Raw genomic sequence first — 12,550 nt, 5'->3', positions numbered from 1 at the left:
GCTGGGGAACCACACTAGAAATCCATACGTCAGAACGCTGCTGATGGCACAGTTGTAGAAGTTCAACATCAGAGATCTGGGAATGTGTGCGCTCCGCAGTCTCCTCAGGTAGTAGAGGCGCTGTTGGGCCTTCCGTACAACTGAGGTGATATGGTTGCCCCAGGACAGGTCCTCGGTCACAGTTACCCCCAAGAATTTAAAACTGCTCACCCTCTCCACCGCCTCACTGCCAATGAAGAGAGGCAGATGGTTGTTATGACCCCTCTTCCGGAAATCTACAATGATCTCCTTGGTCTTTTTGGTGTTTAAGACCAAGTTATTGTCGTGGCACCATGACTCTAGTTGTTGCACCTCTGTCCTATAGTTTGTCTCATCATTGTTGGATATAAGTCCGAGCACTGTAGTGTCATCTGCAAACTTAACAATGAGATTGGACGCGCAGGAGGAAATACAGTCATGGGTGAAGAGAGTGTATAGCAGAGGGCTCAGAACACACCCCTGAGGGGCACCGGTGTTGACCACAAGGGTGGAAGAGGTGTTCTTACCCACTCTGACACTCTGTCTACGGTTAGTGAGGAAGTCCACAATCCAGTTGTACAGAGAGGAGTTAAGTCCCAGTTGGTGGAGTTTGGGACGGAGTTTGTATGGCCGGATGGTATTAAAAGCCGAGCTGTAGTCTACAAAGAGGAGCCGTGCATAGGTGTTCCTGTGTTCCAAGTGCTTCAGTAATGTGTGCAGCACTGTGGCGATCGCATCCTCGGTTGACCGGTTCTCCCTGTATGCAAACTGGTGCGAGTCCAGGGATGGTGGAAAAGCAGCTCTGATGTGTTTAATGACCAGTCTCTCCAGGCATTTGGCGGGAATGGGGGTGAGTGCCACAGGTCTGAAATCGTTCAGACATGTGACATTTGACTGTTTTGGGATGGGAACGATGGTTGCTGCTTTGAAACAGGATGGTACCAGTGAACAGGACAACGAGGTGTTATATATAGAGGTGAAGACATCCGCCAGGTCCGCAGCACAGTCTTTTAGCACCCGGCCCAGCACTCCATCCGGCCCGGCCGCCTTCCTGGTGTTAATGCTCCAGAACACATGCCTCAGCTCATGAGTGCTCAGGACCGGAGCAGGGTCGGTTGAGGGGAGAGGGGACAGGACAGGGTCGGTGTTCTCCCTGTCAAAACGGGCATAAAAGAGATTTAGATCCTCAGCCAGAGTAGAACTGTCGGCTGAGATGGTGATGGTGTTCTTCTTTTGTAGTCCGTGATAGCCCTGATGCCCTCCCAGACCTGCCTTGGGTTTGTGTTGTTCTCAAACCTGGCCTCGATACGCCTCCTGTGCTGCTGCTTGGCAGTCTTGATGCCTCTTCTCAGGTTGGCCCTGGCAGCACTGTATGCCTCCTGGTCCCCGGATTTGAAAGCGTTGTTCCTTGTTCGAATAAGTTGTTGAACTCCGTGTGTCATCCAGGGTGGATTATTAGGGAACACACGGAATCGTTTCCAAGTTGTTACATTGTCCACACAGAAACAGATGTAGTCCAAGACAGTGGAGGTGTAACTGTCCAATGCGACACGATTGTCAGTGTCCTGCACCTTGAATACATCCCAGTCTGTGCAGTGGAAACAGTCCTGAAGCATCGGAATAGCGTCCTGCGGCCATGTTCTCACGGTTTTGGTTGTAATCCCAGTGCTCTTGATCTTTTGTGTGTATATTGGGTGTAGCAGAAGGGAGAGATGGTCTGACAGACCCAGGTGGGGATAAGCCTGGGCTCTGTACGCATTCGCCATGTTGGTGTACACCTGGTCCAACGTTCTATCTCCTCTGGTAGCACACTTCACATTACGGTGGAAATTGTGAAGTACAGATTTCAGGTCCGCGTGGTTAAAATCCCCAGCCGCAATAAAGACACTGTCCGGGTGTGCTACCAGGCTGTTATTGATGCTGCTGCTCAATTGTGCTAACGCTTGCTTAGCATTAGCATCTGGTGGAATGTAAACAGCGCAGATGTAAACGGCAGAAAATTCCCGAGGGAGATAGAATGGACGGCACTTTAACACCAACAGTTCTACCTCTGTACTGCACAGTTTTTCCGTTACCGTGACGTTCGTGCACCAAAGGTTGTTAATATAGATGCTCTCTTCCACAGCATGTCTTTATCCTGTCTTCCTTCTCTCACCCCAACCAATCACAGCAGATGGCCCTGCCCCTCCCTGAGCCTGGTTCTGCTGGAGGTTTCTTCCTGTTAAAAGGGAGTTTTTCCTTCCCACTGTCGCCAAAGTGCTGCTCATAGGGGGCCATATGATTGTTGGGTTTTTCTTTGTATTATTGTGGGGTCTACCTTATGATACAAAGCACCTTGAGGTGACTGTTGTTGTGATTTGGTGCTATTTAAATAAAATAGAATTGTGATGAAAGAATCCGCCCTGAAAAGCATCACTTCAAAGAGAAAAGTGAAACAAGCATGTTTTAAGAACATCAACATTTATTTCACGATATAAAACAGATGAGAAATGAATGTTTTGCATATTGACTCTAATATTAATGATAATAATTTCTTATACTTATAATATTCACTCTTCTTTTTTCACTGTGTACATAAAGTTTTCTATCTTATCTTAATTTTTTTTTTTACAGTTTATTTATCTCTTAATTTTTTAAATGTCCTGGGGCTTCAAATACCTATTTATTGCTTTGTACATGTGCCGTTTTCTGAGTTTCCACCACCTAGGACAGAGTCAAACTAAATCCTTTTTATGTGTATTTTCTAACTGATACAAACCAAAGTGAGGAAAAACAAAGAGAGACACAAACTGAGAAAGTAGACTTCAAATTCAACTCATTCGCATATTATGTGAGGCTTTGCAAGCACGTCAGGGTATTCAAACCATCTGCTCAACATAAACAATCCTAACTTCATACCTTAATCTGTAAAAAAACAAAAACAAACAGCAGCATGATGTGGCACCTTGTTAAAGTAAAAAAACAGCTTAATATTCATATAATATATGGATATACTTATATTAAAATGAAGGCTAATCTGTTATTTTGCAGGTGTAAAAGATGTGGGATCCCTCCAGTTTGAAATCAACCAAAGGATCCAGATCCGAGCAGGTTAAAGATTAGCGGCCACTTGGGGTTAAAGTAAAGCACTGCGTCTGTGTCGTTTGGTGCTGTGCCATCTGTGATGAGGCTTCTCAGATGCTCATATATACAGCTGTACACTCATCTCTAGCAACTCAGGAACAGCTAATATCCCATCCACCAGAACTATAGATAACTGTTATTTTAATAGTTATGTTAGGATGACTTTAGCACTTAGTAAGGTATCAAAAGCTCTGTACACGTGTATGTATTTGGCAACACAGTTTTATGAGGCTACATTATATCCAAAAGAAGTCACACATAAAAGTGAGACTGTACAATGGTTTAGCTCAGATTCTTGCCTGCCCAGAAATATTCCTACATGGTGTTTTGGAGAAAAACAACACGCTGCCTCAGTGGCAGCACATGGCTGTAGCATAACAAATGGAAGGAAAACATTAAGTTTTCAGATTTTTTTCTTTTCACTTTTACCAGATAAGTAGTACAATCTTTAAAAAATGGTTAAAGTGAATAATCTGAGTTTATGTTTCAGACAGTGTCTGGACCAACTGGCTACTACAAAGGTTGAAGCACAGGCGAAGATTTGAACATGACCGGGTTGGTAAATGGGAGGGATCTCTGTCAACTTCAGGTCCTCCTTCCTTTCAGTCCCATGTTCCACTGCCTCTCACTCCGAAACACGAATGCACACGAAAAGGCACAATACAGTGAGCAACTGCAAAATATCACGTCACCTGAACTCAGCCAAATAAACTATTTATATATATGGATGTGCTTGATGTCAAAACTGATGATTAAATTAAAAGCTTAACCCTTAAACTGAATGTCCAGTCCCAATCTGCTTAGTTTCCCCTCACTCAGGAGTACACCCTTCAGATACTTGATGGGGTTAGTGCTAACCTCAGACTAAACAGAACAGTCCACTGGTTTCTCCATCACCCCCTTACACCACATCTGTCTGAGTCTAGATTACAGGGATTTATCCAGCTATTTCCAAAGACATTTACAAACACTTTATGTTAGGACTGGCCATTTGTCCTGAGGTTAGGAAGGAGCCACGTGTCATAATTTCCATTTACAAGATGAATGGTTTGTTACTCTGCTATATGTGGGCCTTTTGGATCATGGAAATGCTTTGGATTGCTCATGTGCCACAGATTACAAAGCCATTATCAGTAAACCACCCAAATTTTATGAAGCTAACTAAATTACACGGTCCATAAAAGTGACTGGACGCTATCCGTCTCCTGTGAGGTCTAAATCCTTTCCAGTCAGCATCAGGCTCCACTCGGCTTTTCAGGGCTACTCAGAAGTATTCACACCAGAGCAGTGGCTACATTCTGCCTGGAAAAGGCAAACCTTTCCCTTTCATCTGGGGTTTGGTCACCTGCTCGCTGGTTAACTCCTTCCTGTTTACAACACATTCCCAAAAAGCAGGGGCACTGTGTAAAAAGTAATTTGACTTGTTTGATTATTTAAAGCCTTATTCAATTAAAAAAAATAGTACAAAGGCAACATATCAAACATTAAATCTGAGCTGAGAAATTCAGTGTTTTCAATATACTGAATTAGATGCGTGAAACATTAAAAACTGAGACCAGGTTTGCTCCCGTATTTTAACACTCCTTAAACTTTCTGAAACGTGTGGAGAGTGAAGGTTTTTTCTCCACTCTGTGTTTATACACCTCTCTGCATTTAATCATTAGTAATAATTATCATCTCTGGCTCTCTTTATCCCATCTTCCTCACATCAACAACCAGCCATGGCAAATGGCTGCACCTCCCTGATACTGGTTCTGCTGGAAGTTTGTTCCTGTTAAACCGGAGTTTTTCCTTTCTGCTGTCGCCAAGTGCTTGCACAATTACACGGTCCTTCTTTCCTATATACAGTTCATGAGGTGACTGTTGTGATTTGGTGCTATGTAAATAAAATTGATCTTTTAAACATTTAATAACTTGTACTTTAACTTTGGAGTTGGAATTGCACTTTGCTTTTAATCATATTTTGCACAGCTGTTTGAACGCTGAACAAAGCTTTATTGTAACACTACAGCAATGAATTTCTGGGCTTCTTCAGGCATTTTGTAGTTAAACCACATAATTTTTAAACTAAACCATTTTACAGTCCTAGAATATGCTGACATCTCCACAGAATGTGTTTTGCTTAAGGACAGAGTATGTGCCGGCAGATCTAATGAGCACTAAAGATACAGAATATCTGCCTCTTTGAATATGATGGCTGGTCGTCTAGGTGTCGGTCAGTCTGAATCATCATCCTCTCAGTCTCCGTCTCTGTATTGGCACGTAACACTAGTGCCAACAGATTTAGTTGTAAATGCAGGAAGCATTGCTCTGTGCAGGCTGGATACATTTGAGCTCAATGGGACGCCAGTGAGGATGTCCAGGCCGCCATTGCTCATGTGTCACTGCTCACCAAAGTGAACGTCTGCGCTGCAAAGAGAAGAAGAGGAGAATGAAATTTAGATTAGTGCTGTTCTTTTTTTACTTATTTACCTACTAGTACTTTAACCATCGATGTAGGTTTATTAACACTAAAACTATTGGGTATTAGAAGATAATCCTTCTAGAGAATTGGAACAAGTATTTGGTGAGTCATAAGATAGAAAGTGATTTAGTTGCAACTGGTATATTATTATTATTATTATTATTATTATCATCATTATTGTTGTTGTTGTTGTTGTTGTTATACTTGCACAGTGGAGAGCACTGCTGATTATAAAAAACAAGATGTTTTTTTATAAATAATAAGAATAATCGTTGGCTTCATAATATCTTACGTAACACGGCGTGAAAGGCCAACAATGAAACAAACAACATTAAAGAGAAAATCTTTTTCAGACTTTTGGTTTGTAGTTTGCAGTGAATGAAGATGAACTTTCTTTGGAACTTGTTTCGTCGTTGACTCAGTGCTGGGGGTCCAGCACATAACAGTCTATAACAACACTAATTATATGGTTGAACATTATTAACAAACGCTGGTAGTTAATAAAATGGGGGGTGAATTTTGTTAGCTTTGCACATGTTCTAGTAGACACTATCCTCTACAGTGTATTTAATTTGGAGATTACAGTATAAGCATCAAAAACATGCCTCTGTACACCAGCAGTGTACAGAGGCATGTAAGTCCAAAAATAAACCTGAGGCTAAAGACGTTCAGCTGCATTTAAGAATCACAGTCAATTGTATATAAAGATGAAATGAATTGGAGACAAACAGTCATTAGTCAATATTTAACGGGAAATGAATCAGTCACAAGACAGAAGTTGATTCAAAGTGTTTAATTAGTATTTTATGGTTTTTATTGTACCGTGCATCTGGAAAGTATTCGTAGCGCTTCACTCGTTCCACATGCTGTCACGTTACAGCCTTAACATGGATCCAATTATTCTTTCACCTAAAATTCTACTAAATAATGACACAGTGAAAAATGTTGGCTTGAAATTTTTGAAAATGTATTACAATTAAAAAGTAATGCAGCCTTTGCCATAACACTCAAAACTGAGCTTAGGTGCATCCCCTCTCCACTGGTCATCTGTTAGACGTTTCAACAACTTCACTGGAGTCCACCTGTAGTAAATTCAGTTGATTGGAAATGATTCTGAGAGTTGCCCACCTGTCTATGTAAGGTCTCACAGAGCTGTGTCGCGGCACACCGGTGTGCCGTGAAAAATGATCAGGTGTGCCGTGGAAGATTATCTGGCTGTATCCCAATTCAGGGTCTGCAGCCTTAACGGTCCACAAGGGCCGCCCACTCAAAGACCGCTAAGGCCGGGAGTGCGAGGCTTCTGAAATGGGACGGTCTAGCCTTCGCTATGCTGCCCAGGTTGCCTAGCAACCATGACACTAACAGCTGGAAACATTTCAAACAGCTTTGTTTGACAGAAATGAAGGAGAAAATATTTGTTCATTTGTTTCTACATGAGCTCTGTGTGATTAGTTGAGTATCTGAGGCTGAGACCACAGGACTGTAAAACACGATTGTTGGGCTTCATTTCTGTGCTGAACAGTCATTTAAGATTAGCTAGTAAATAACAATTAGCTGATGTTGTTCATGAGACTAAAGTCATCTCACTGTGGTAATGTAAATATAATATGGCCAATATTAAAGTTATTATATTAATCATTATGATTTATTACAGCAGTGAGTTTGAACTCTGTGTCAAATACTGAGCTGCAGTAAAGATTCAAGTTGCATTTATTTATATTTCCTTAAATCTTCACTCAAAGACAAGTATCTTTGACAGTGTATCTATAGATGTGTTATATATAAGAGACAAATATTGTTTTAATACGTTGGCATTACTAAATTTGGCTCAATGCTTACATATATGTGTAAAAGCAAATGTACGAGCTGTGATAACTGTGTCTGATAGAATGAAGAGTAGACTGATATATGAAATATTCCTTTATTGGGTGAGAAAATCAGACCATGTCATAACTGCTGTAAGTCACACAGAATAGATATCAGAGCCTTAAACAGGCTGACGTCTGCTAAATGGGTCAAACTGGGCAGGAAGTCTACAAACACATAACATCCTTATAGAATATGATGTAACACTATAGATCAACTTACCTCAGAATATATAAAGCATATAAACAGTTACAGCAATATGATGCAACACACACAGCAGCTACTGATCCAAAATACTCAAAGCTTCATAGAACTGAAACCAACATTTATTTTAGCTCCATTCTGCTGCTGATACAGACTTTAGGTTTCTGAACATTAAACTTGTTGCTGCTTTTCATAGTGTGTAACTTGAAGGCCCTGAGTACTTTCTCCCACACTGGAAACACTGGGATGATCACATTATTTGAACATTACCTAATAAGACTGATTCAGGACAGACGAGGAGCGTGTCAGGTTACATTTCACTGTGTGTTATACAGTGGGATGCAAAGGTTTGGGCAACCTTGTTAATAGTCATTATTTTCCTGTATAAATCGTTGTTACAATAAAAAATGTCAGTTAAATATATCATATAGGAGACACACACAGTGATATTTGAGAAGTGAAATGAAGTTTATTGGATTTACAGAAAGTGTGCAATAATTGTTTAAACAAAATCAACAAAAAAAGAAATGGAATCAATATTTTGTAGATCTGCCTTTTGCAGAAATTCCAGCCTCTAAACACTTCCTGTAGGTTCCAGTGAGAGTCTGGATTGTGGTTGAAGGTATTTTGGACGATTCCTCTTTACAAAACATCTCTAGTTCATTCAGGTTTGATGGCTTCTGAGCATGGACAGCTCTCTTTAACTCACACCACAGATTTTCATTAATATTCAGGTCTGAGCTGAGATGAACGTTCCAGAACGTTGTTCTTGTTCCTCTGCATGAAAGCTTTAGTGGATTTTCAGCAGTGTTTCGGGTCGTTGTCTTGTTGAAAGATCCAGCCCCGGCGCAGCTTCAGCTTTGTCACTGATTCTCCAGAATCTGCTGATACTGAGTGGAATCCATGTGTCCCTCAACTCTGACAAGATTCCCAGTCCCTGCACTGGCCACACAGCCCCACAGCATGATGGAACCAGCACCATATTTTACTGGAGGCAGCAGTTGTTTTTCTTGGACTGCTGTGTTCTTTTTCCTCGATGCATTACGCCCCTTGTTATGCCCAAATAACTCAGTTTTATTTTCATCAGTCCACAGCAGCTTATTCCAGAATGAAGCTGGTTTGTCCAAATGTGCTTTAGCGGCTCTGTTTGTGCTGTGGGCAGAGCAAAGGCTTCCTCTGCATCACTCTCACATGCAGCATCTCCTTGTGTAAAGTGCGCCGAATGGTTGAACGATGCACAGCGACTCCATCTGCTGCAACATGATGTTGTAGGTCTTTGGTGCAGGTCTGTGGGTCGACTCTGACTGTTCTCACCGTCGCTTCTGTCTATCCGAGATTTTTCTTGGTCTGTCACTTCGAGACTTAACTTGAACTGAGCCTGTGGTCTTCCATGTTCTCAATATGTTCCTAACTGTGGGAACAGACGGCTTACATCTCTGAGACAGCTTTCTGTGTCCTTCCCCTAAACCATGATGCTGAACAATCTTTGTCTTCAGGTCATTTGACAGTTGTTCTGAGACCCCCGTGTTGCTACTCTTCAGAGGAGATTAAAGGAGGAGGGAAACTATCATTTGACCCCCTTAAATACTCTTTCTCATTATTGGATTCACCTGTGTATGTAGGTCAGGGGTCACTGAGGTTACCGAGCCAATTTCAGTTCCAATAATTAGTTCTGAAGGTTTTGGAATCAATAAAATGACAACAGATTGATGCACCTGCCTGATTTTGTTTAAACAATTATTGCACATTTTCTGTAAATCCAATAAATTTCATTTCAGAATCAGAATCAGAATCAGAATACTTTATTGATCCCTGGGGGAAATTATTTTTTGTTACAGTGCTCCAGTAACAGCTTTCACTTCTCAAATATCACTGTGTGTGTCTCCTAAATGATATATTTAACTGAAATTTTCTTATCGCAACAACCAACAATTTATACAGGAAAATAATGACTATTAACTATTAACAAGGTTACTGTACTTGTATTACTATGCATGTGACGAATAAAGAACCTTGAACAGTTAGTGAATTTAAACTTTCCTAGCAGTCCTTCACAAACAGGGAACAGTCTGTCTATTCTCTCCATCTGTCAGCTGCTGCTGGCTCTTCCTCCTCCTCTTCCTCACACACTGCTGAGTTTGTCCTGGTGGATCATCAGGGGTGCAAAGCCTCACAGATGATGTGCAGCAGTGGGTCCCTCAGTCTGTCCTCACTCTGGACACTTGCAGTCGTCACACATGGAAATCAAATGTGTGATAAGCTGCAGGATTCAAACACAAGTGTAACTTATAAACACATGTTCATACTTTTATTACACAATCAGAGAGAAAGAAACAGAGAGAGAGTGCAGGACAGACAGACAGGTGACAGTCTCAGGTGTACACACTGCTACACAACAGCACAGAGAAGCAGGATTTAGTGTTTGTGTTATTACGAGTGTAAACAAGAAGAGTTCCAGATGGTGCAGTGGACACATGTGTGACTGCTGTGATTAAAGCATCTTTCTTTCAGCTTAACGAGTGAACCGTCAGCTCGTTCAAACACACGTTAAAGTCCGTTTGGCTCGACACCACCGAACAGAGGCAGCAATATAACATAGCTAACATTAACAGTGCAGTGAATCCTGCTTGTGCCGTGATGTTCAGGACTGCAAACTAGAGATGGACCGATCCGATATTACGTATCGGTATCGGTCCGATACTGACCTAAATTACTGGATCGGATATCGGAGAAAAATTAAAAATGTAATCCGATCCATTAAATATCACGAAAGCACCTCACAAAACTTGCAACACGCCGTAACTCACCTCAGAACGTTAGCAGTCGGAGCAGTATGCATCACGTGATAGAGCGGCTGTGGCATGCAGGACCTGTCAGTGGTCTGGATAGCATTTGGAGCTTCGCTAGCAACCCGGCATTTCATCTCCGACAAAGTTATCCCGAGAGAAGTAAAGCAAGTGTGTAAGTCCATCTCTGAATGTTTGTAAAGCATTCCTGCGTTAAGCTTAACAAGCGATATATGGAGCGACTGCCTCTTCTTGCTGCTACTTCAATCATGAAACTGCTTAACGATCAGCTGATCGGCTTTTCTGTCGCGAGTCCGTGTCTCTAGTTTGCTTTTGGCCCACTTTGCACCAGAAAGAGGAAACCAGCGGCTGAACAACAGCAGCACGTTTAAGCTTGATCAGCTGTTGTTAGAATGTATTTAATATTACTTTCTACTCCAGGATCTTTTTCTACGTAGCTGACGGCTGGTAACTGTGCAGGGGCGGATCTAGCAAAGTTTAGCCAGGGGGGCCGATAGGGCATTAACAGGGAAAAGGGGGCACAAAGACATACTTTTCTTTCTTATTCTCATTTAAAATGTCGAGCTTTTAATAAATAATTATCTGACAGCCAAAGTTTTAATTTGATGCAAAATGAATCCCGTCCATTACTGTATATAGTGACTATTAAGTCTAATATATACCCTAGTAAGCTATAGTACTTTTTCCTTTGGGAAGGTACCATCTGTGCAGTCTGCAATTTTGTTGAAGAAAGATGTTGAATCTATTTAATATTTCTTGAAAAATAATTGATTTCTGTGCATTTTTTTTCCACACTGCATCAAATTAAGGTTGATTACGTCGATTAAGCATCATGAGGTGGAGCGTGAGGGGTGGTTCCCTATTTTTTATTTATTTATTTTTGTTGTTGCTGGGAGTTGGAACCCTATTAGTTAGGTTGCTTAATATTTATGCTAAGTACTCTTTAAAATACCAGAATAGGGAGGATGGTGTAGGTTTAAGTTTATTAGATTGATCAGTATTGCTGTACTATGAAATATTTTTTTTTTGCATACAGGTATAACAGAATAGCTTTAGTGTAGTTGTTGTTTTAAACTTGAGTATGAACTTATACAAAATGCAGCAAGATATTTAAAAAACAGTTTTGTTGATTAAAAAACACCATATCGGATTCATATCGGTATCGGCAGATATCCAAATTTATGATATCGGTATCGGTATCGGACATAAAAAAGTGGTATCGTGCCATCTCTACTGCAAACCGAGCAGCATCACTGACTTTCAGCTTGTTGTGTTTGTGGATATATGACTGACTTTAATTATCCATAAAATCATCACATTCTCTGTAAGATTAAGGTCGACTATTGAACGGCGTATATTTTAAAGTAAAGGCTTTAAAACCAAGTTAGTACAAACATCTCTAATGTCACATAACTTTGCCGACATGTGGCCAACAGTCATGTTTAATGTTCTTCATTATTAAACATTCGCACATAAATAAGTGACATCATATTCAGTACTTACTTTTGAAAGTTTACTCTTCTTCCGCCCCGCTTCAGCCGTCCGCCGTTTTTTTCCGGCAAAATTATCCACACCCACCGCCGCGCTATGAAGTCTGGGATATGTTGGGCCATGGAGGATACACGGACCCATCCTTCAAATCCGGGGAAACGAAGGACGCATTTGAGGGCTGCATTTCGTGCAGCCTTTGAATTGGGACAGTCTTCGTTGCGTCGCTGTGACGTGATCGGCCTTAAAATGCGGCCTTTAAGGCTGCAGACCCTGAATTGGGATACAGCCTCTGGTTCTACCTGATTAGTACTCTAAGCTGGTTTCCTGCAGGTTTTAGATCCTTGATCCAACACAGCCTATTTAAATGGCTAAATGACCTCCTCAACATGTCTTGAAGTTCTTCACAGACCTGATAATGAACTAATCATTTGATTCAGATGTGATGACCCAGGGTGAGATCTAAAACCTGCAGAACACCAGCCCTCGAGGCCTGGAGTTGGACACCCCTGCTCTAAGTGATTGGCGTGAGTAACGGGCAGAACAATTACATTCTCTTCCACTAGAGGGCAGTACAACT

At 41.3% G+C, this 12,550-nt stretch overlaps 1 protein-coding gene across 3 annotated transcripts in view; it reads right to left on the bottom strand.

Moving 5' to 3' along the window:
- Positions 1-2,459: 2,459 nt before the first annotated feature.
- Positions 2,460-12,550, bottom strand: part of LOC113009022 (pleckstrin homology domain-containing family A member 5-like) — a 164,239-nt gene continuing 154,148 nt past the window's right edge. For all 3 annotated transcript variants that reach the window (XM_026147049.1, XM_026147050.1, XM_026147051.1), the window contains one exon: positions 2,460-5,550. In XM_026147049.1, coding sequence (XP_026002834.1) covers positions 5,516-5,550 — 35 coding nt within the window. In that variant the 3' untranslated portion in view covers positions 2,460-5,515. The remainder of the gene's footprint in view (positions 5,551-12,550) is intronic.

This window comes from Astatotilapia calliptera, chromosome 17 (genome assembly GCF_900246225.1).
Source record: "Astatotilapia calliptera chromosome 17, fAstCal1.2, whole genome shotgun sequence".
NCBI lineage: Eukaryota > Metazoa > Chordata > Actinopteri > Cichliformes > Cichlidae > Astatotilapia > Astatotilapia calliptera.
The sequence above is the reverse complement of the archived record's forward strand: the minus strand, read 5'-3'. Positions and strand labels throughout refer to the sequence as shown.